Source organism: Genypterus blacodes, unplaced genomic scaffold (assembly GCF_046128005.1).
Source record: "Genypterus blacodes isolate CSIRO-AG114 ecotype Tasmania unplaced genomic scaffold, CSIRO-AGI_Gbla_v1 ptg000055l_1, whole genome shotgun sequence".
In the NCBI taxonomy this organism is placed as follows: domain Eukaryota; kingdom Metazoa; phylum Chordata; class Actinopteri; order Ophidiiformes; family Ophidiidae; genus Genypterus; species Genypterus blacodes.
The window spans coordinates 5,909,554-5,930,156 of NW_027466867.1; the positions used below are offsets into that span (position 1 = coordinate 5,909,554).

General features: G+C 47.7%; 1 protein-coding gene across 1 annotated transcript in view; it reads left to right on the forward strand.

The window, feature by feature from the left end:
* LOC143002248 (thyroid hormone receptor alpha-B) overlaps nt 1-14,906 on the forward strand; it is a 33,215-nt gene extending 18,309 nt beyond the window's left edge. Inside the window, exons 6-8 of the mRNA XM_076152269.1 lie at nt 1,788-1,934; nt 3,658-3,916; nt 4,698-14,906. Of these exons, the coding sequence (XP_076008384.1) occupies nt 1,788-1,934; nt 3,658-3,916; nt 4,698-4,948 (657 nt within the window). The 3' untranslated portion in view covers nt 4,949-14,906. The remainder of the gene's footprint in view (nt 1-1,787; nt 1,935-3,657; nt 3,917-4,697) is intronic.
* The last annotated feature ends 5,697 nt before the right edge of the window (nt 14,907-20,603 follow it).

The window sequence follows — 20,603 nt, forward strand, 5'->3', positions numbered from 1 at the left end:
GCCAGCTGCTTCGCTCTGCTGTGCCCGACGGCGAGGAGTTTCTCTGGGGCATGTTTTGTCCATTGCCGGCGTCGTAACGAATCAGAGGTCGGCGTGGACGTCATCCCTCGACAGCTCCCTCGACTGTAGGCAGTTGTTTTGTTTCCCTGGCGCCCCAGATGTCCTGACAAGGATATAATGAGAGTTGCAGGAGGAACCTCATTAGTCCACAGGACGGCGGGGATGATGGACGCCCGTGCTCCTTCTCTGTTTTGCTCGCTCTGCCTAATTGTCACGCTCGCTCTATCGTTTCAGTCTACTGGACGTTCTCCTCGCCGCTTCCCTCACTCAGCGATGAAAAGCCATTGGCACGCTTTGCATCTTCTTTATATACTCTGCGGAAACCGTTTGGAAAAAAGCACTCAATGGAACTCTCCCCGGGCCGGATCAGGTTCTTGCGTACGTCAAGTTAAACAATCTGGATATGCGCAGGAGACTCATCGGTTTGTTTCTGTCATATACATTTGGACGTTCTGGCAGACGTGACACGCAGCTGAACCTGCGGCCGGCGGGGGTTTGCTCTGTGGTCAAGACCATTTGAGAGAGAAGCTAACCTCCGCCGCTCTCTCCCTCCCGAGAGCTACTTTCCCAACATTTATTTGCCGTGACCTCCAACAATGAAACCGGTGCTTACTTTGGCCGGCGCTCCACAAGACGAGCGCTCGCCCCCGTCGAAGATATTATTGCGATTATTTACATTTTTTCCGTAGTGGCTCTGGCTCCGGAGCGCTCGGCAGACAATCGCCGTGATTTATTCAGTCCGTCTGGCTCTGCATTATGAATGATGATTCCATGTGTGAGGTGATCATTCCTCTCGTTTTATCTCGTTCCGTTCTTTTTTCGCCCAGGCCCGGTCTGAATAAATGACTCGGGCCACGACATGTTTTATTCACCCGAGCATGAAATAATATTTTTCATAGTCCTTGTTTTGATTTATCTCCCCCATAAGCATATATATTACCGGTCCTCTGCTGCAGGTCCTCCTGACCGGGGGGAGGACACGTCTGATGACACGTCTCCATTTCCCTTTTCTGCAGAGCACAATGCGTCACCGTTATCTCACACATCGCCGCTAATTTACAGGCCATTTTTCCACACAGGCTCAGAAAGGGTTAACTCCTGCTGCTCCTGCGTTTTACCTTTGTGTTCTTCCGCTTTACCCGCTAGTTTGTTGCTCCTCGGCTCACAGTCGGAAGGTTGGTCTGATAGTTCTGCTGAACCGTCGTCTCAGATCTCATCCGTTTCAATAAAACCTGTCAGCAAATGAGAGCGAGAGCCAAGGAACCAAACAAAACAAAGTGCTTGTTTGGCGTCGACCACAAATGTTGATTAAGAAGCTTAAGACTGAAACCCAATACCACTTTGTATGAATCTCAGGCAATTCGTGTTTCCTTTATTTGTTTTCTTACCCCTTTATATTATTACTATATTAAACTGTTTATTAGACCCTCTTCCCTCTCTCCTTCAGCTATTACTTTATGATTTTATTAAACCTGTTTTAAGCCTCTTTAATTTGTTGCCTTTAGCATTTTTAGCATTTGTGTTTTTAAATTTAAGTTTAATTTAATTTAATTTGTTTAATTTAATTTGTGTAATTGATTGTATTCTACTTTCCTCTTCTTTGACTGGAGTTTGATCTCGTTGAATCTCCTCTCCTCTCCTCTAACCTCACCCCTCCTCTATTCAAAGCAGATTTACGTCCGCTGCGCCTCACTCACTCTCTTTCCCACGTGTGTTTTCTCGTGCAGCCAGATGAGATCGGCCAGTCCCCAGTTACCCCCACGTCGGACGGAGACAAGGTGGACCTGGAAGCCTTCAGCGAGTTCACCAAGATCATCACCCCTGCCATCACCCGTGTCGTCGACTTTGCCAAAAAACTGCCCATGTTCTCTGAGGTGAGAGGTACTTCATAATTCTTGTGTGTGTGTGTGTGTGTGTGAGTGAGTGTGTGTGTGTATGTGTGCAATACAAATGAAGGGTAACATAAGGTGGGCGTGGGAGTGTCTGACAGAAATACACAGCAGACCTGGCCAGGCTTCCCGTCATGCTGTGAGGCGGTGTGATACAGTAATGCGCTCATGGTATCGCCCTACAGTTGATTGATAACTTCTGAGCCCAGAAAAAGGATGACTTCACAGCGTTGCGGTTAATTCTTTTTCCAATGCAAACTCCTCTCAGCTCCACGCAAGAGGAATTTTTTATCTCGCTTTTATTATCAACGGCCGTCCAAACAAAAACCTCCCGACGCCGAAGTGATGTCATCATCTGAGGGAAAACAGATTCAGAGGGAAATTTGGGAAAGTGCAGACGTCTGAGAGGGGTAAATCAGACGACTACTGGCACAGAACTTATCAATCAGCCGTAGTGTGTGTTAGGGGTGAATTTGGGTTTTGTAGACTGATACATAATATATCAGTTTTTTGGCAAAAGACACCAACGACCATGGCAGCTTCCCTCGCTCGTACTCGTCCCTTGCCAACCCACCGGCGACACGTTATGCCTGCTGACAATCAGCTCGACGCTCGGTGGCGTCCTGAGCTACCGGGTGTGTTTCCCTGGTTCGCCGTCGTGCATCTGTTTGTGCTACAATAATTAGCGAGTGCTAATCATGTTTTCTTGTCTCTGCTGCCTGTAATGAGAGCTTCTGTGATTGGATAATTATCAGGAGGGCTGAGGGATTGTCTTGCATGACCACATCTGTGCGTGTGTGTGTGTGTGTGTTCATGAAAGGAGAGTGGGAGTGTAACGTATTTTGAAAAATGTATTTAGATTCTGACACTGTTATTATGTTTTGGCTTTATTTTATTCACATTACATAATGACGATGACAACAGCGACATTCCCTAAACCGGCGATTCGTTTTCTTTAAAGGAAGCCGTAAATGCGCGTCTTAAATGTGCATTTCATCAAAGACGTGCCCTCAGGTACGACTTTCATGAGACAAATCGAGCCGTGGAGCGCCAAGGCAAACACTTAGGCAGCCGGTAGCAGTCGTAATAAAACAGGAACGAAATTGTACCTCCAAGGAGTTTGCACGTTGAAGATGAGACGTGACTGCGACAGGCCGGACGCTGCTCGCTCGATAAAAAATGTCTGGGTTTGTGTAAGTTAGGACGAATTAGTCTTCATCTTCGTGCTTTCCTGCCTCTTCACTTCACCCACCTCGACCACGTCTGTGGACCACGTCTACCCTCCCCTCCTGTTTCATTACTTCCTGTCTCCCCTCCTTCCCCCTGCACACTCGTCTTCTGCACGTTGACTTTCCCATTTTCCCCCCACTCATCTGCATTCCTCTCTCCCACTTATCGGGACATTTTCCCTTCCTCTTTCCCCTTTCCTGTCCCTTTAATGTGCCCGTTTACCGTCAAGGATAATTTCCCCCAAAATGAAAGAGCAAATGGTAGCAAATAGTTCTTTTCTACTCAAGGTGTCATCATTTTTCATTTTTGGTGAGATGAGCCATTGCAATTTTCCTCCTCGCTCTTTTTATAGGTCATCCTACCGTGTTTGCAGATTCAGCATGTTAAAAATATGTTCATTAAATGTATAACTTCATCATCAGCACTGGTTTGGTCGTGAAAAAGTTTCCAAACTGTGTGTGTGTGTGTCTTTCTCCAGCTGCCTTGTGAAGATCAGATCATCCTGCTGAAGGGCTGCTGCATGGAGATCATGTCGCTGCGCGCCGCCATGCGCTACGACCCGGAGAGCGAGACGCTGACGCTGAGCGGGGAGATGGCCGTGAAGCGCGAGCAGCTGAAGAACGGCGGGCTGGGCGTGGTGTCGGACGCCATCTTCGACCTGGGCAAGAGCCTGGCGCAGTTCAACCTGGACGACACGGAGGTGGCCCTGCTGCAGGCGGTGCTGCTCATGAGCTCAGGTTGTTGTTATACGCAATACACTGGATGCGTACTAATCTTGTTGCCGCCCTTGAAACTCCCCTGGAAGAGACGCAAACCCGCGTAACTCGTTAAGACAGCTGGCGTAGCGACCTCTGACCCCTGCGCCGCATCATATGGCGGCTGTGGGTTCTGCTGCCTGCGCTCTATACGTCCCGCCGTTTTTTAATGTGGGTAGCCGAGATCGTTTGGGGTTGATTCTACGTGGATAAATACAGGGGCTAAATATAATGTAAATGTCATTCCTCTTCGCCCTTGGACACACACACACTCCCCGCGTCAGCCCTTATTCCCAGTCATTACCTCCTGCTTTATATACAGCATATTGTATTGTAAATCAAAATGTAATTACGGCCTGAAGGTTGACGTCCACATAACGTATTCAGGGTTGAAAGGAGGAACTCTTTAACGTCTCCGTCCTACTTGTGATTAAAAAGACGTTTGGTTTCCATTATAGAAACGTTACAGACCTTCATCAGGGACTTTCTGAGGTCGCGTGAAGTTTTTTCGGGTTGTGACATCATTGGACGGAAAACGCAAACTTTCCTCCTCTTTTTTTGTTGTTTTTATGTGATGAAGATGAAGACTCGCCTCCCCTTTTTCTGGGGTTCATCAATCAGCCAGATAGACTAGAAGAATATGGGGGACTTTTCACTTTGCTGTGATGTCGTCTACATTTCCTCCCTTCCCTCTCTCACCGGCTCTCTCTCTCTCTCTCTCTCTCTCTCTCTCTCTCTCTCTCTCTCTCTCTCTCCTCCGCAGACCGCTGTGGCCTGACGTGCGTGGACAAAATCGAGAAGTGCCAGGAGACGTACCTGCTGGCGTTTGAGCACTACATCAACTACCGCAAGCACAACATTCCCCACTTCTGGCCCAAGCTCCTGATGAAGGTGACCGACCTGCGGATGATCGGCGCGTGCCACGCCAGCCGCTTCCTCCACATGAAGGTGGAGTGTCCCAACGAACTCTTCCCGCCGCTCTTCCTTGAGGTGTTCGAGGACCAGGAAGTGTGAACCGCCCTCTCCCCGTCGCCACCCCCCCACCACCACCACCACCACCTCCCCAGTTGCCACCGCTCCAACCAGGGGAGGAGGAAAGCGGGTCACATCGGGAGATGAAAAGGGCCATCGTTGTTTTTTTTACAGGGGAAGGATGGAGGGAGAGTCCTCTTAGCGGGAGTTGGTGTTCCTCTAAAATTACATTTACATGGTTTAAAAAAAAAAACTGGAAATAACAGCAACAACACACCAGCAACAGGAGAGTCGAGCAAACCGAGGATTTTTTGTTTTTTCGAACACCGTCTCCTTCGCCTCTTTCTCCTCCTTTTCCTTACTCCTTTTCGTAAAAATCTGTGTGGGGGCCCTTCTGTCTGAGCATGATGTCTTACCTAATGACAGTCGTAGCCATTTGCCAAGACACATACAGAAATACACAAACATACACACACACACGCACACGCACACACAGCCACAGCCAGTTCAACCTCAGCTCCTCCGAACAGAGCTCTGTGCAGGAGCCCGTTTCCTCTCTGGTTCTTTGTAGTGGTCGTAGATCACAGACTTACGCCTGCTTTGAAAACATACACACACACACACACACACACACACACACACACACACACACATGTTAGCTGGCTTCCAGGCTGGCTAACACCTCTCAGTATTACTTCCGGATACATATATCACACACAGTCGTTCAGGCACACGCAGTCGACAAGCACTGCACGTTTTGAAAAGTTTCAGCGGATTCTTAAAGCATTACTCTGGTGTATAAGGCTGTAGTCGAGCAAAGCTACCTGACCCAGTTATTACCAACTCCTCAACTCAAACTGAGCCGTTATAACTGTTTTGGAGCTTCTACTTAGATCCCAGTTAAACCGGTGCTATATTTATAAGGCTACTCCAGTTTTATGAAATTGTGTTGTCTACCTTTTTCAAAAGCGTAGACCGTGGCTCCATATCTACCTTCATTTCTGTCATCGGACCGGCTCCTGTGACATACAGTGCACACACGCACACACACACACACACACACACACACACACACACACACATGGGCAGACTTGCCTTGTTATTGCCTGTGCTGCTTTAGCCAGCAGCCTACCCTCTCCTGAATGACAATTGAGCCCTTCTCTCTCCGAGAAGTCACGGCATTGAGGGGAGGAAAGAAAGAAGAGAAAGAAAGGAGGAAGGGAGAGGTGCTACTGGCAGAGGGAGAGGAGGGCGGTGAGAGATGGATAGGAAGGAGCTGAGGGGGAGAGATGAGGGGGGTGTAAGATTTAATAGCTGGACAGGAGAGTCAGAGCCAGGGGTCAGAAAGTAAATCTAAGAGGACTCAGAGGGTTTCTATAGCAGCGGCCACAAGCAAGGCAGGGAAGCTCATTTTACACACATACACACTCTTTCTCTCTCTCTGTCTCTCTCTCACACACACACACACACACACACACACACACTAACATGAAAACACAACACAGCATCACCTCAGAGTAACGTGAATGCCTCATTTTACTGTATGCACTGCACAGCAGTGTTGATATATACTATATATATATATATATATCTATAAATATATATATATAGCCCTAACCTGCAGGGTTTCTACAGAGTCCCCTCCTGCGGGACTCATCTCAGTGTGGCCCCTCCAGGCTTCCATACACATTTGCCTTTTACTATGGGCATCACTGAGAGCAGGCAAATGCCAAGAAGGCTACCATTTACCTCAGAATGGACACATCCCCAGGCTGGGGCGGCTATACTGCCCCCGTGGTGTCAGGCACTACCTCACCTCTTTGGACACAGGGCAGCTGCCCACAGCCTACACACAGACATGCGCCATTCAAGTTGGCATGTTTAGAGAAACACACAAATGTGCGTAATTTTGCATGGGTGCACACGTAGTCATTGAAAGACAAAACACTTAAAACACAGACTCACACCCTCAGTGCTATCACCTGGTTAAAACTCAATACCACTGAAGACAGGAGGGCCAGCCATTCCCCTGGATATTAAGGTTTTACCGACTACAGGGGATGGAACCCATAACGTTTGGGTTATCTCTTTTTGTTATGTGGGACCAAGTGTCATCTTTGGACGTTTGGAATCAGCTGTTTCTGTCAAAACAGGAACCGACTCACAGAAGCAACGAAGGACAGTATGGATGTACAGCGCGGCTGACACCCATCAAGGCGAGTCGCTGGATGAGAGATGCTATAGAGTGACTGAATAACCCTGGTGGCCACGCCCACTGAATTAGCATGATTAGAAAGGGCAATTTCCTTGTGTATCATGGCAATCTCCCACAGTACACTTATGATGGCTGCCATTGGATGTTGATAATGTTTTCAAGGAAATAAGCCTCTTCTCAAGCATAAACCGCGCAAAAAAGGTGTTAAGTTCACAGAGCCTCTTCAATTCAATTCACCACTACGACAATAATATCACACATTCCATGGCAAATATCTTAGTGTACTCGCCAAACGACCATTGAAGAATGTTGACGATTAGAAAAACAAACGCCCGCTCTCTTCATTCCAATTCTGGGGCCAAGCCAAAACTAGCTGGGTTTACCACTCTCACAAGAAAGATGAAAGAAAGAAAGACTAAATCTATTTTATACTCAATGCCAAGCCGTAGTGTATACTAGGCAGTTGTACAGGATGGGTGTCCCGCACCCCTTAGAAGTACCTACGCAGTGGATCGAGCAGCAGGGATCGTGGGTAATCGTTACAGACGGCCAAGCCTCACTGCCTCAACCTTCTGGAGCGTCGCCGGGCGGAGAGTTGAACTGGAATGCCGGCTTTGGGCACAAACGGCAGAGCAACAGAGTCCTGCCCCCTCAGCTGGACGGACCTGCCCACCTGTCTCCCTCTCTGAAGAACCCCAGCCCCCACCGCCCCCCGTCTTCGGCAAATGCAACGCCGTCTCCGGAGATCCACGGATGGCTCTGCCCCGCCCCCAGCCTTGCTCCGCCCCCCCTGTGTGTCCCGCCCAGGACTATGCCCTTTGTGGAGCCCAGCTCAGACTGAATTGAAATCTCCCCTGACCCCAGCCCATATGATAGCCCCCACTCAGCCAGGCTGGTGGGAGCTTTTGCACTACTGCAGTGGTCCTCCCTTCAGCCCCTCCACATCCAAGTTTAACTCCCCACCCCCCTTACATGTGACTCCCCCTCCCAACCCCATCCTGACCTGCTCTGTGTAACAGACGCTGGCAGTTGCAGTGGGCTCAGTCCCAAACCTGTCATATTGTCAGTATTAGACCAACAGCACATAACCCCCCCCCCCCCCCATGCCCCCCAAACCCATCCAACCATCAACTCCAGGGGTGAAGAGAGGTGCCTGGGTAGAGGAGCCGAGGCGGGGCTGTTAAGCACTTACTCCCTCATCCTGTCCTCCTCCTTTCTCCTTCCTGTAGCAGTTTCGGCCCAGTGACGTTCCAAATCCCCAAGCCCTCCTCGAAACACCGTCCCGTCAATCATCATCCTCTCTTCCCCCACCCCAACTGGCTCCTTCAAGTCCCCCCCCCCTCCAACCTCCCCCAATTCGGCCCTGAAATCATTGCCACCAAACAGGATCGAGGCCTCTCCCTTGTGAGACAAGGCTTGGCCATACCTGCTCTATAGAGCGGCGCCACCGAATGAATGTGAACGGCAAAGCAGCATCGGGATAGAGAGACTGAGCGAGAGAGAGAGAGCGAGTGTGAGCATGCGAGGTGAAACGAGGAATCGTGGGACACGGGAGTGGGGGGTTCAACAAACCGAGGGCACGAAGCTCTCACCGCAATCATTGACACGGGTCAGGGCTGCGGCTGGTCGTAGAGACGATGTTACAAACATTTTGAAGGAAGGGGAAGATGTTGAAGTGTGAGCGTACGGTCTCCTCCGTATCCCACACGCCCCCCGCCCCAGCCCCCCACCACCACCACCCCCTCACACGCCAGCTGACGAACCCCACAAAAAAACGTCCCCCTGCCACCTTTTTCAGCTCCTTCCCCGGAAAAGAAGGAAAAGCCTCCGGGCGTTCACGCTTCTAGGAGCAGCGCGAGGAAAGAGAAGATCCCGGCATTCCCAGAGATGCAGGGTTTTGGAATTCTTGTGACGAAAGAACTGAAACAAAAACAACAAAAAAAAACAGTATATCTTATCTATCGATGTCCTTCGTTCTCGTGAGCTGACTGGGTATGTGTGTGTGACAGTTAGGGGTTAAAATGCTGCTGAGTCTGATTTAGATTAAGAAAAAGATATATGAAATGATTATAAATCCATAAAACAAAATGAAAAGAGATGACTTTAAAAAAGACTCCTGAACAAAAAAGGCTTGGAGATTAAGCTTTTTTTTTTCATTTTATCATCGTTTTTTCTTATTTTTTTTGTTTGTATTTGAAGCTTAAACTGCTCTGTGTAAAAGAGAAAAAAAACAGCTGTAGTCACTTTTTGACCATGCGTGCAGTGTAACATAGAAACTATTTCACTTCTTTTTCACATCTATAGTTTGTGTTGATAAGCCAACTGATCTGTTGTCTGTGTCCAACTGTCCGTCCCCTTTTATCAGGAGGAATTTACAACCAACAAAACAGGAACATTTTTTCTTTTTTTTCTTTTTTCTTTTTTTTTACATTTTGTTTCTTCTTCTAATTTTTTTTTTCTTTTTTTATAAAATACTTAAGAGAAAGGAAAAAAACACAAACAGGAAAAAATAATGCAACAGAAACTGAAAATACGTTTTAAAAAAAAAAGAAAAAAAAACTGAAACACAATCTTCTCATACCTCACACAACACAAAACTCAAAGGAACTTGGGAGGAGTCGTATTTTGCAGGCACATGTGAAAGTGCAGAGTTGCATAAATATATATAGATATATGAATATATAAAATGTATAAGATAATATGTGCTTGTGTGTACGCATCAGTAGAAGTTGCAAAAAGATTCTTCCCTCAATTTTTGGTGCTCTCTTTATGGATTTCTCAGATTCTGATATCAGATTTATGGGGAGGGGGTTCAAAGCAAAACAAATAAGGAAATATTGTGAATCATTAGACATAATTAGTTTGGGGTGGAGGGGGGGGGAAACAAATCAACAGCCCCAGAGATTGAGGGATTGTGACTTTTGTAATGGCTGAGTGTTTAAGGTATTGAATGTAGCTGACAGGAGGGAGCTGGACCTGAACCGGCACCCACAACCTAACTTCCACACACCAGCAGAAAAGTGAAACAGTGGTGTCACGTAGACGTTACAAACAAACAAACTGAGAATATATTGCCCATCTGCAAGGTGCAATAACTATGATGTATTTTTTTTTTTTTTGTATGTTTTCTGTTATGATTTTTATTTCATTTCATTTTACATTTTATTTTGGCCATTACCAAGGATGTAAATACAAAAAAACTACAAAAAAAACAACAAAAAAACGTACTATATACAACACAGAAATGACCAGATGTTGCAGAAAATGCGCAAAAGTTTAAAAACGCACCCGCTCCATCCCACTGTCATGTAAAGGAAAAAAAACAAAAAGAAAAAGCAAAGTAATGTTGTAATGCTTCATACGTTTGTATGTGTGCTTGCGTGCACTCTCACACACGCATGTTGATCCATATTCAGAAGTGCCCCGTGACATTAATCATAAACCCTGTGCCTCCTCTTGTTTGCAAAGAGATAAATTCGTTGACCCCCTACCCCCCGAACGACCCCCCCCCCCCTCCCCCCCGCCTCCATGCCCACGCTCTCACCGCGACATATGATACGCTAAACATGAATGCCTACAAGTGTGTGTGTCCGCCAAATGGATTCAAACTCGGCTCTTCCAGACTGTCGATGTGGGTTCGCAAGCAATCACTGTGGCTAAAATTTTAAAAAAGGGGGGGGTGGGGTCAGGAGGGTCAGCGGTTGTGTAGGTACGGATCTGATCTGAAAGGTGCGGGAGATGCAAAAGAACACGAGGAGATTTCTCGTTTTTTATAGGAGTGGGAATGTCGGCTAACCTGCTGGCTGCTGAATACTCACATCCATAGTTGGGAAACCGAACCCCCCCCGCCTCCCCCCATTTGTTGGCTGAGCCCTTTGTCTCCCACAGGTCAGCCCAAAACATGTCAGTGGCTCATTTTTGTTACAAGATTGTCTGGCAAACGTCTAGCGAGGATCCATGAGATCAGCCGACTAACGCAACTAAACGATAACAGTTATTAACATTTTGCGGCTCTGATTGGTTGAAACTCATCATCCAATCCGGTCATCTGCAAAGTGGTCCACGGCCCACTGATCAGAACCCTAAATTGATTGATTATTTTCTTGCCAGATCGCGATGAGCGGCGCTGAGGTTTCTGGGCTGGCGTTGCAGGGTAAACAGATTCCATCCCTCCACTTCAGCTTGGTTCTAATATGTTTTTGACACATGATGAGGGGCAGAGATTGTCTGTGATGTTTTTTGGTTTCATGGTTGTGTTTGATTCCCCACCCCACCCCACCCCCCTATGCCAAATGTAGAGTTTGTGAAGACATGCAAGTAGCACGATGTCTATGCAATTCCCCTCCGCAAGACGAGCTCAAGGGGGTCCAACAACCAGCCGGTCTTGGCATCCGATGTTTTTAAAAACCCAATTTGACCCGGCTCGATGTGCAAGGGGTTCTTTGCCGGACTCGGGGAGCGGTTGAGAGACCCCTCACTACGTGTTTCTGCGTAGCGTTGGTTCTAAGACCGCTCGCACAAGTTTGTCTGGGTCCCCAAAGAACAACCAGGAGGGATTCTGGGGATGTTGTGGAGCAAAGGATTCTTACGAGATGTGCTGTTTTTTGTAAACTGCTCAGACAGTGGTGTGTGTGTGTGTATGCGTGCGTGCGTGTGCGTGCATTTGTGTGTTCACTCGGGTACCCCTTCGCGTCTTGCCTGATCCGACGCTCTCATCGTTTGGTGGGTTGAGCCTCGTCAAATTAGTTTTGGGAGGACAAAAACCTCCCTGATTCAATCACTCCTTCAGCAATATGCCAGTTAAGCTTTAATCCTTCGATTCTATGACCATGTAAATGTAACGCGGAAGAGAATTCTGAGCGGGTGGTGACTGATGGAGGTCAGCGGGGCTCATTATGTGGCAGGTACACGTGATTTCGGCAACGGTTCAGCCCAATCTGCAGCCGCAAACCACTTATAACAATCTATATCACCCCACTCAAACGAGAACCCACAACCTGCCGACCCATCAGTCGTTTTTATAAGCACTTAGCTGAAAAGCACTTTGAATGGCCCAGACCAACCCATGTGGAATGTCTCCAAATGGTGATAATTGTGACAAAAATAAGGAAAAGAGGCAGAAAAATAAGAATCTTGATTACACATAAGCCAAAGTGGCTTTCTGCACTGTTTTAAATGTTATTTTTCTTAATTGGTGTAACCCGGCTGAGTAAACCGAGCCGCAGCACTCGGAGGTAAACCAGCGACAGAAAGTTTACAAGTTTAGTTTGTTTTAATGAAGTGCAATAAGTGAGCGAGCGAAACCTTTGGGTGCGTTCGCTCATCGCATCAGGTCCTTTTAAGACGGCTGCGGGGGAAATAAGAAAGGATTCTCCTGATCGCTTCTTTTTAAAGGCGCCCACCAACGAGAGCCTCAGCCGGCACGCGGACCCGCACCTCACACACACGCGCACCGACTGCACACACGCATGCACCGACGCACACACTCACACGCAAACTGTACACACACACATACACACACAAACACAGACCACTTCTTTGTGACTGGGTAAAGGAAGCTATTGAAGGATTCTCTCAGGTAAAAGAACATTTTCTAATAAATGATGATGAATCTTAGATGAAACCACCATTGTTAGCTCATCTTTATGTGTCGTCTGAATTCACAATCAGCAGTCTGTGCCCGTTTTTATTCTGTTTCTGTCATGCTATTTCGCTTGGTATGTCCTTTTGTTTTTCTTTTTTTTTTCGACCCGACCGCCGCAAGTGTCGGGGACGAAAAAGACGAGCGAGGCCCCGCCCCTCTATCACGCCTACCTCCACCCCCCAAAAAAAAATTGGAACTCTCGGCCCTCCTCTGAAAGAAACCCGCTCAGTGCCCCTCATTGCTTTCTTCCCCCTCAAACCAGAACATGTCCCCTCATGCGTGCAGGTGAGAGTGTCTTTGTGTGTCGCCTTTGTTTGGATCCAAGTGGGTTTAGTGCTGCTCTGCGGAAGCACACACATCCTTTATTTAGAAAAAAATGTTCATCCAAAAAAAGTGTGCTACAAGTCCATGAGCACACTTACACCCCCCCACACACACACACACGATACCATACACCCATCACTGCATTTTCTCCCTTTATGGTCAAAGAGCCAGCAGCAGCAATACCCAGCTCCCCCCTCACCCAGTTGGCTCATGGTGTACATACACTACATGGCTCCCATCCAAGCGTCGCCGCCGCCGCCGCCGCCGCCGCCGCCGCCCCCACACCACCACCACTACCACCCCCCACCCCCCCCCCCCCCCCCCCAGGACGGAGGAACCGGATTTGTTCCTCGGTCCGCCGCCTGTTCTATTTCAGTGTGCTTACTGTTTAACTCTGTGATGTACTGAAGGGTTCGGCATGGCTCAAATTAAGGCTGTGCATGTATATAAGCGTGTGCATGTGGATGTCGGCGTCCGTGTTCGTGTGAGAGAACGGCGTGCGTGCGTGAGTGCTTTTTTGCTATGAACGTCTGTAGTGCTGATATCTGACCTGCTTCGCTCCCCCCCCCCCCCCCCCCCTCCTCTCTCCTCAGCCCCCCCTTCCCTCCCCCCCTTCCCTCCCCCCGAAAGAAAAGCACCTTTTTAGGCCGCCACGATGTGACAGGAGTCTGAAACAAGAGTCTTGTCGTGGACTTATTTCCTTTTGAAGAATGTAACTAATATTGTAATCGGCAGGCAGAGCGAGAGAGGAGATATAGAGGGGGGGAGGAGGGAGGGGGTGGGGTATCCTTGGAACTATCGGTTGTAAAACACGGAAAACCGGAACGCCAGAGACGAGGCCGGTGTTCTTTAAGAGGAAAGCTGGAATGGCTTTTACAACGCGACAAGATTACTGCCTTTGTTGTGGTTGATTGCGTTGTGTGTGTCGCTCTCCCGGTCTGCAGGATCTTACGGTGCGCTGTGCAACAACAGGCACCTGGAGGAGTTGTTGTTATTAAGGCTTGCACTAAGAAAACGCACGCTGTGTGGATGGATTTCCTCGGAAAAGAGTGCATTAGTGTGCCGAGTCGAGTCGTAGTGTTTGAGGACTCCCTAGAGTGATTTTTAGATTATGGTTGCGCGCAGTATTAAATGACTAAATCTACAACAATACTCCCGTTGTGCCCTTACAAGTACAAAAGAATACATCGCCAATAATGGAAAACCTGCCTGGAAACGTCCCCGAATCCTTTAAAGATCTCCCGTTTCTATCATGGTCTTGATACGGACGCGTGCGCCTGACTGTTAACGTTTGCCTGGACCCCCCCGTTGTGTCTGACGCGCTTGTTCGCGGTCGAGTTAGCGGCCGTGTGTGAGAATATGTATCGGTTTGCGTATTAGCACTTTGCCACCTTGTCCCTTATCTCCAGCGGCACATGGAGCTGTATTCATTGCCCTGCACTATGATCTGGCCACGAGACATTACCAATAGCTTTGAGAGGACAAAGGACACTGTCCGCATCGTACACCAAATCCCACCAGCTGAGAGCACTTAACAAGTAGTTTTATGGTAAATAACTGGCAGACAACACTTATCGGTTCAAGACCTCGGTGTGCTTCAAACAAAAGTGCCTGTCGGAGCATTTCAAACCCCTAATTGTGGAATTTTTCGCGGGGTCCAGGGAATATCTTAAACCTCCCCCCCCCCCCCCCCCCCCCCCTCCGAAACGGTCGAACCCACAGTCACGCTGACTTTAATGGCTTTTATTCCCGTGCTGCCCCGTGAACGCCCTCCAAAAAAGAAGTGAAAGAAGCGTTTGCCGTTATGCTCACAGACGCACACGGATCACACGCCGCTTCCGCTCTGCTGTGTGAGCGTTCTAAACGTGTGCGAACGCGGCTGCTTAGCGATGTGGTCGGGGCGGCGCTTTAGGACGACTCGGTTCTTTTGAAGCATACTGAGCTGCTGCTGAGACTACCGACTATGCCTGAGATTTATGGTCACACGGATATTTTTTATAAACGGGTGGGAAATGCATGCCTAGACAGCGACGAATGTAAACAAATTAGGTATTAGCTTATCTATTAGCATTATCAATCAAGATGTGACGATATTTTTAACGATTAGATAATAAATTATGTGAATAGTATTATACCTTGAGAGCTTTGGGCTTACGAAAAAGATATGCAATGTTTGTCAGGTTGAATTGGTTCAGGACTGCTCAGGTTTGATACCCCGGCCTCAAAGGGTGCTTCCCGTCCTCTCTGTCCCCTCCGTCAGTCCCGACGCGTCCCTGTTCATTGTTTTTTCCCGCGACGCTCCCTCACACACATACGCCCAACTGTTGTATGCAAAAGCCGACAGGGGGCGGGGGGGGGAAACACTCCCCGCTCGTTCGGCTAGCTTTGAAACCTAAAGAAAAAGGGATCAAGTCGATTGAACAGTTTTCCACGATGTAGCAGGTCCAAGCCATTTTACACAGCACCAGCAAACCAACCACCAACGCCCCCCCACACACACACACACCACACCTCCCCCGAGGCTGCACGTCCGCCAGGAATGTCTCGTCACGCTCTCGCACCACCCCTCTGTTCACATTGTTTACAAAGGAAAAGGACTCACTATTGCATGTTCTTAGCATGTTTATATTTACTCAGAAACTTTTAGGAAATACACACTTAGCCTCAAATAGGTCCTCATCCGTCTCATTCAAACGCGTTCCAGGTTCAGACGTAACACTTTTTCCTGGTGGACGCGACTCTTTGTCCATGTATGCAGTCTTTGGTGCTGGTAGATGGTTTCATGTCAGACTCTATTTCTGGATGGGTTCATGTTGTACAAAAAATGTCTGTGAATTTTTCTGTGTCTCTTTATTCACTAATTTACAAATCCACTGTCCTGTTGCGTAGAGAGAGAGAAGCCTCGTGTGCCAGAAGGTCTGGGACCACTGGGGGTTGCAACACTACGACCTTTAAGCAAACCTCACGTGTTCTCTCACCGAGCTCGACCAGTAAGACGCACGCTGACGGCTGAACCCTCAAAGGCAGTGGAAGTGGAGTTTTCTCGGGGTTACATTGTGATTTGTTGTTTCTATCAGGATTTCTATTGTCTTTTTTCTTAGATTCTCTCTAAGGGCCGGCTTCAGTCGGCCTCAGCATATTTGTGATTTAAACAACATAAACCAGCAGTAGATACAGTATTTATAAAATCTGATGAAATAATGCAAACATTAACGTGAGCTATAAAAACCCTTCAGCAGAACAGGTAAACAACTACTCTTCAGGCTTTTCTTACTTTTGTATCACTTCTTCTAGAGTTCCTTGTTTTGGTGTGACTGCAAAGGCTTCTGGGTGGGTGGGGGGGGGACGGGGCGTTCCCGCCCCGTCCAGGGGTCAGGACCTGTGCGTTCTGGGGTTTAATGGTTTAGTCGGTAGGTGCCAAAGATGGTGGGTGTCAACCTGTTGTCACAGCTCTCCATGAAAACTGAGCATGACCGCGTGACGTTTGGGGACAACCGGGGAACGACACAGTGCGGGAGATCGAAGATGAGTTCACGCGGGCGGTTGCGTGACGAAGGGAGGCCTCTGCAGAAGATCAACTAGATTATCTTCTGCGGCGCCTCCGGATGATTTGACGCGCTTTCCTCGACTCATTCTAGCTGCCAGACTCTTAAACGTGGTAGTTAAGTACACTACGTGAATTTCTCTGATGCTACAAAACCCACCCGTACCCTTTTTCAGGTTGAAACAAACACAATGAAGTATTTGAAGTATTTGTTCCTCACCGCTCTCTCTCTCGTCGTCGTACTCGCCAGGCGATCGGCATCACCGGTAACAATAGTCGGGACTCGTTCCCGCCAAGCACAGGTGGGGTGGGGGGGCGGCCCGAGCAAACACACGCGCGAACTTACGGCCGAGCTTCAGGCGACACTTTGGGCTCAATAAATACACACTGTCTTTGAAATAAAACACACACACACACACACACACTAACAGGAAAACCTCCGATTATCTACTGTGATCTCCTCTCACACCACCCACACCTCTCCTGGACCTGTCCTCCGTGCTTTTAACCCCTTACCTGATCCCCCTGCCGTTCCTGAGCACCCACCGCCCCTCCCTTTACCTCTTCTTCTTCCTCTTCTTCCTCCTCCTCCTCCTCCCCTTCCCCCCCCCCCCCCCCCTCCTTCCAACATGAGTCCAGTGGGTGGTGTGATGTCAGGTTTTTGTGGTGGGCTGCTTATGACAGGTCCAGACAATCAGCGTGTTTGTAAATGTCAATGTGTGATTTTCAAATCTTTGTTTATGGTCAGGGTTTTAAAGGAAGATATTTTTATGGTAATTGTCGCTGGTCTATTTTACTATATATTTATGTAATAAATATGTGACTAAATTTACATCGCATCGGCTCTTTGGTCTGTTATTGCCTCTTCCCTCCACGAACAGCTGCTTCATGTTCTGGAAGGTTTTTATTAATGGACTAATAAATTCAACCCAGAAAAAAAATCACCTCAGTGTCTCTCTGTGTTGTATGAATTTGTGCTTGGATGCAGCATTGCTATGACTACACCAATACTCAGATGTACAGTATGTCTTACAGTTACACAAGTACACATGGTGTCAAAAGTCCAAAACACATTAAGTGAGTCGTATTTCACCTGCAGAAATGTGAACTTAATGCAAGGGGGGAGACAGGAGAGTCATTAATCTTTGATACTGATGTAAACATTCATCATTCTGGTGACATATGTACTAAATCCAGACAGCCCAGTGCGCCGCCGTCCAACAGAACGTCTCCATTCATGCACACGCCTGACTCACATTTGCCCTAATCAAACACTGACAAATAATTGTAGTATTGTGCGTGTAAATGTCAGCTAGTTTTCATTACATTACAAGCATTTGGCAGACACTTTTATCCAAAGCGACTTACATTACATTACCACCCTACGCAGAGGGGGGAGCAATTGAGGGTTCGGTGCCTTGCTCAGGGGCACCTTGGCAGGGACTCGAACCGGCGACCCTCCAGTTCCCAAGCGGAAGCTCTACCCACTGAGCTACTGCCTTCCCTTTGAAACAGCATTTCAAAATGCTGTTTCCCTTTTCTTCCTCTGACTATCAGCACATCATTTACAAACTCATTGCAGCCATAGTCTGATAAAGGGAGTAAGGTGTGCTGATGTGCTGCTGTGCTTCCCCCTGTAAGAAAGGAAGGAATCCTACAAATTCCATCAATGCTGTTTTGCCGCATTTCTGCCTTCAGGACAGCATTTGCGGTATAGAGAGCATGCTACTGACTGGCTCTGACACATTCTCCTCTTTGTTTTGGTGACATTTTGTTCCAAGGGGGTTCCAGATTAAACAGTATTCCGCTCCAGATGTGGGCCTTCGTCGGCGCTCTCTGGGAATAAATGTGATATTCAGCTTCTCTATCAGGACTGAATGGTGATGAGTTAAACAGAAACCCCCTGACCGCTGAAACAGGAGATTAGAGCTGGACGAGCCGGGCCGTATGTTTAATATATAATCCTCATTCCTGGCAAATTCTCATAACTGTCACTCTTCTATATATATATTGAGTTTGAATTAGATTTTATTTGGCCAATAAAAATATACTGCTGCTATACTCTTAAGAATCACTTATGTGTTTTCCGGGCGCTTTGCTCTCCTGACATGAGTTTGTTATGTTTGTGCCTTAATCTCGTTCAGACTGAGTGCAGCTACTGTATGTCAGGCGGTGATTTGTGGGTTCTGTAGGAAAATAACGTTGGTTCGAGTTACATACAGCACAGGGATGTAAAGTCACGGGGCTGACTTAGCGGCTAAATGAGGAGTGAAGCGGGTTTGTCTGCTCGAATCATTGTCAGGCTGGAAAACGTGGAGCTGCGAGCGCCATTCGCCTCATCCGCACATGTCGAGGCGCATCACGTCTGATTTATTGACAGATCCAATCAGATGTCTCTCGCAGTGCCGTGAGCTTTTCCCTGTGAGATGACAGCTGCCAGGTTCTACAGCCCAAACAGATGGAAGCACGCTTATTAAAAAATGCTTAATGTGGAATTTTCTCCCCTCTAAGCTACCCTCTCTCTCTCTTACTCTCTCTTTAACTCTCTCTCTCTCTCTTCAGCTTCACCAAAGCCATCAGCACAATCATGTTTATCTTGCAAAATCCTTGAATCCCTGAGACGTTTCTGCTCTAAATTTAAGTAATGCGTATGAGAGAAAACAAGCCAGAAACGGGCCGAGTTTGTAGTTATTTGTGTCATCCTCACCCAAACATCTTTATAAACCCTGAGGCGAAGGTAAATGGTCGTCATGAGAGATTCGGAATGCCAATTGACATTTTAAGATGCTTCTATTTTGAGAGATGCTCCCCCTTTCCTCCGCTGCGTGTCAGAGGGAATTTGTTACACTTTTCCCCTCACCACAGTGATCTGTTATGTCATAAATATGGCTGCTGTTATGTAATGTTTACACATTTTTCAACATTTTAGGAGCTCTGAAAAGCAGCCATTGCATGTGGTTTCAGTGGAATTCTTTCTTTCTTTCTTCCTCCTTTTTACTGCATTATTGATCTTTCTACTTAACGTAAAGGGGGGGGGGGGAGGCAGTAGCTCAGTGGGGGAGGCAGTAGCTCAGTGGGGGAGGCAGTAGCTCAGTGGGTAGAGCTTCTGCTTGGGAACTGGAGGGTCGCCGGTTCGAGTCCCTGCCAAGGTGCCCCTGAGCAAGGCACCGAACCCTCAATTGCTCCCCCCTCTGCGTAGGGTGGTAATGTAATGTAAGTCGCTTTGGATAAAAGCGTCTGCCAAATGCTCGTAATGTAATGTAATGTAAAGGCCTCCTGTAAACAATGCAGATGAGGGTTGAGGTCATGGGAGGTCACTGCTGGCGATCTGTCCACTCTGACAGTTTATCACCATCTGGTGGTGGAATGGTTAAAAGCAAAGAGACTGAACTCCTCAGTAACTAAATTAACTAAATCACCGTTGTAAATGCTGCTAGTTTCTTCTGTGGGGTCACATCAGGCTACATGGAGCTTCATATGTAATATATAGGTCAGCGTCTGTCCTCTTTCTATTGGCTGGGCTCAGCTCATTGTATATGACTGTTTGCTTTATGTGTTCCAGCCCTGTACATCAACACGCTCCATGACACACCTCAGATGTGTTTGTTCTCTTGGTAACCTGACATGACAGGTCAAAGTTCAGACTCCTACGTGACATAGGATGGCTCCTCCTCTATGTTTTTCCTCTCTTCTATCCCCCTAGAGCATTACGCAGCAGTAACGTGTTTGTTCTGCACCTGTGAACTCGCTCACCTGTTCACCTGAGCTGAGCTGCTGCTTGTCAAACTCAGGTTCTCACACTGAAATTTTAAATATACTAAGGCACTTGACACTTTGAGAGACATTAGGTAATTAAACCACATTCCTCCTTTTATGCATGCAGCAGTGAGGTCGATGCTGTGAGGGTGTGATTTTCCACTGTACACAATGATGCAGGCGTCTCTCTCAAAGTGGGTCAGAGATAGTTGCC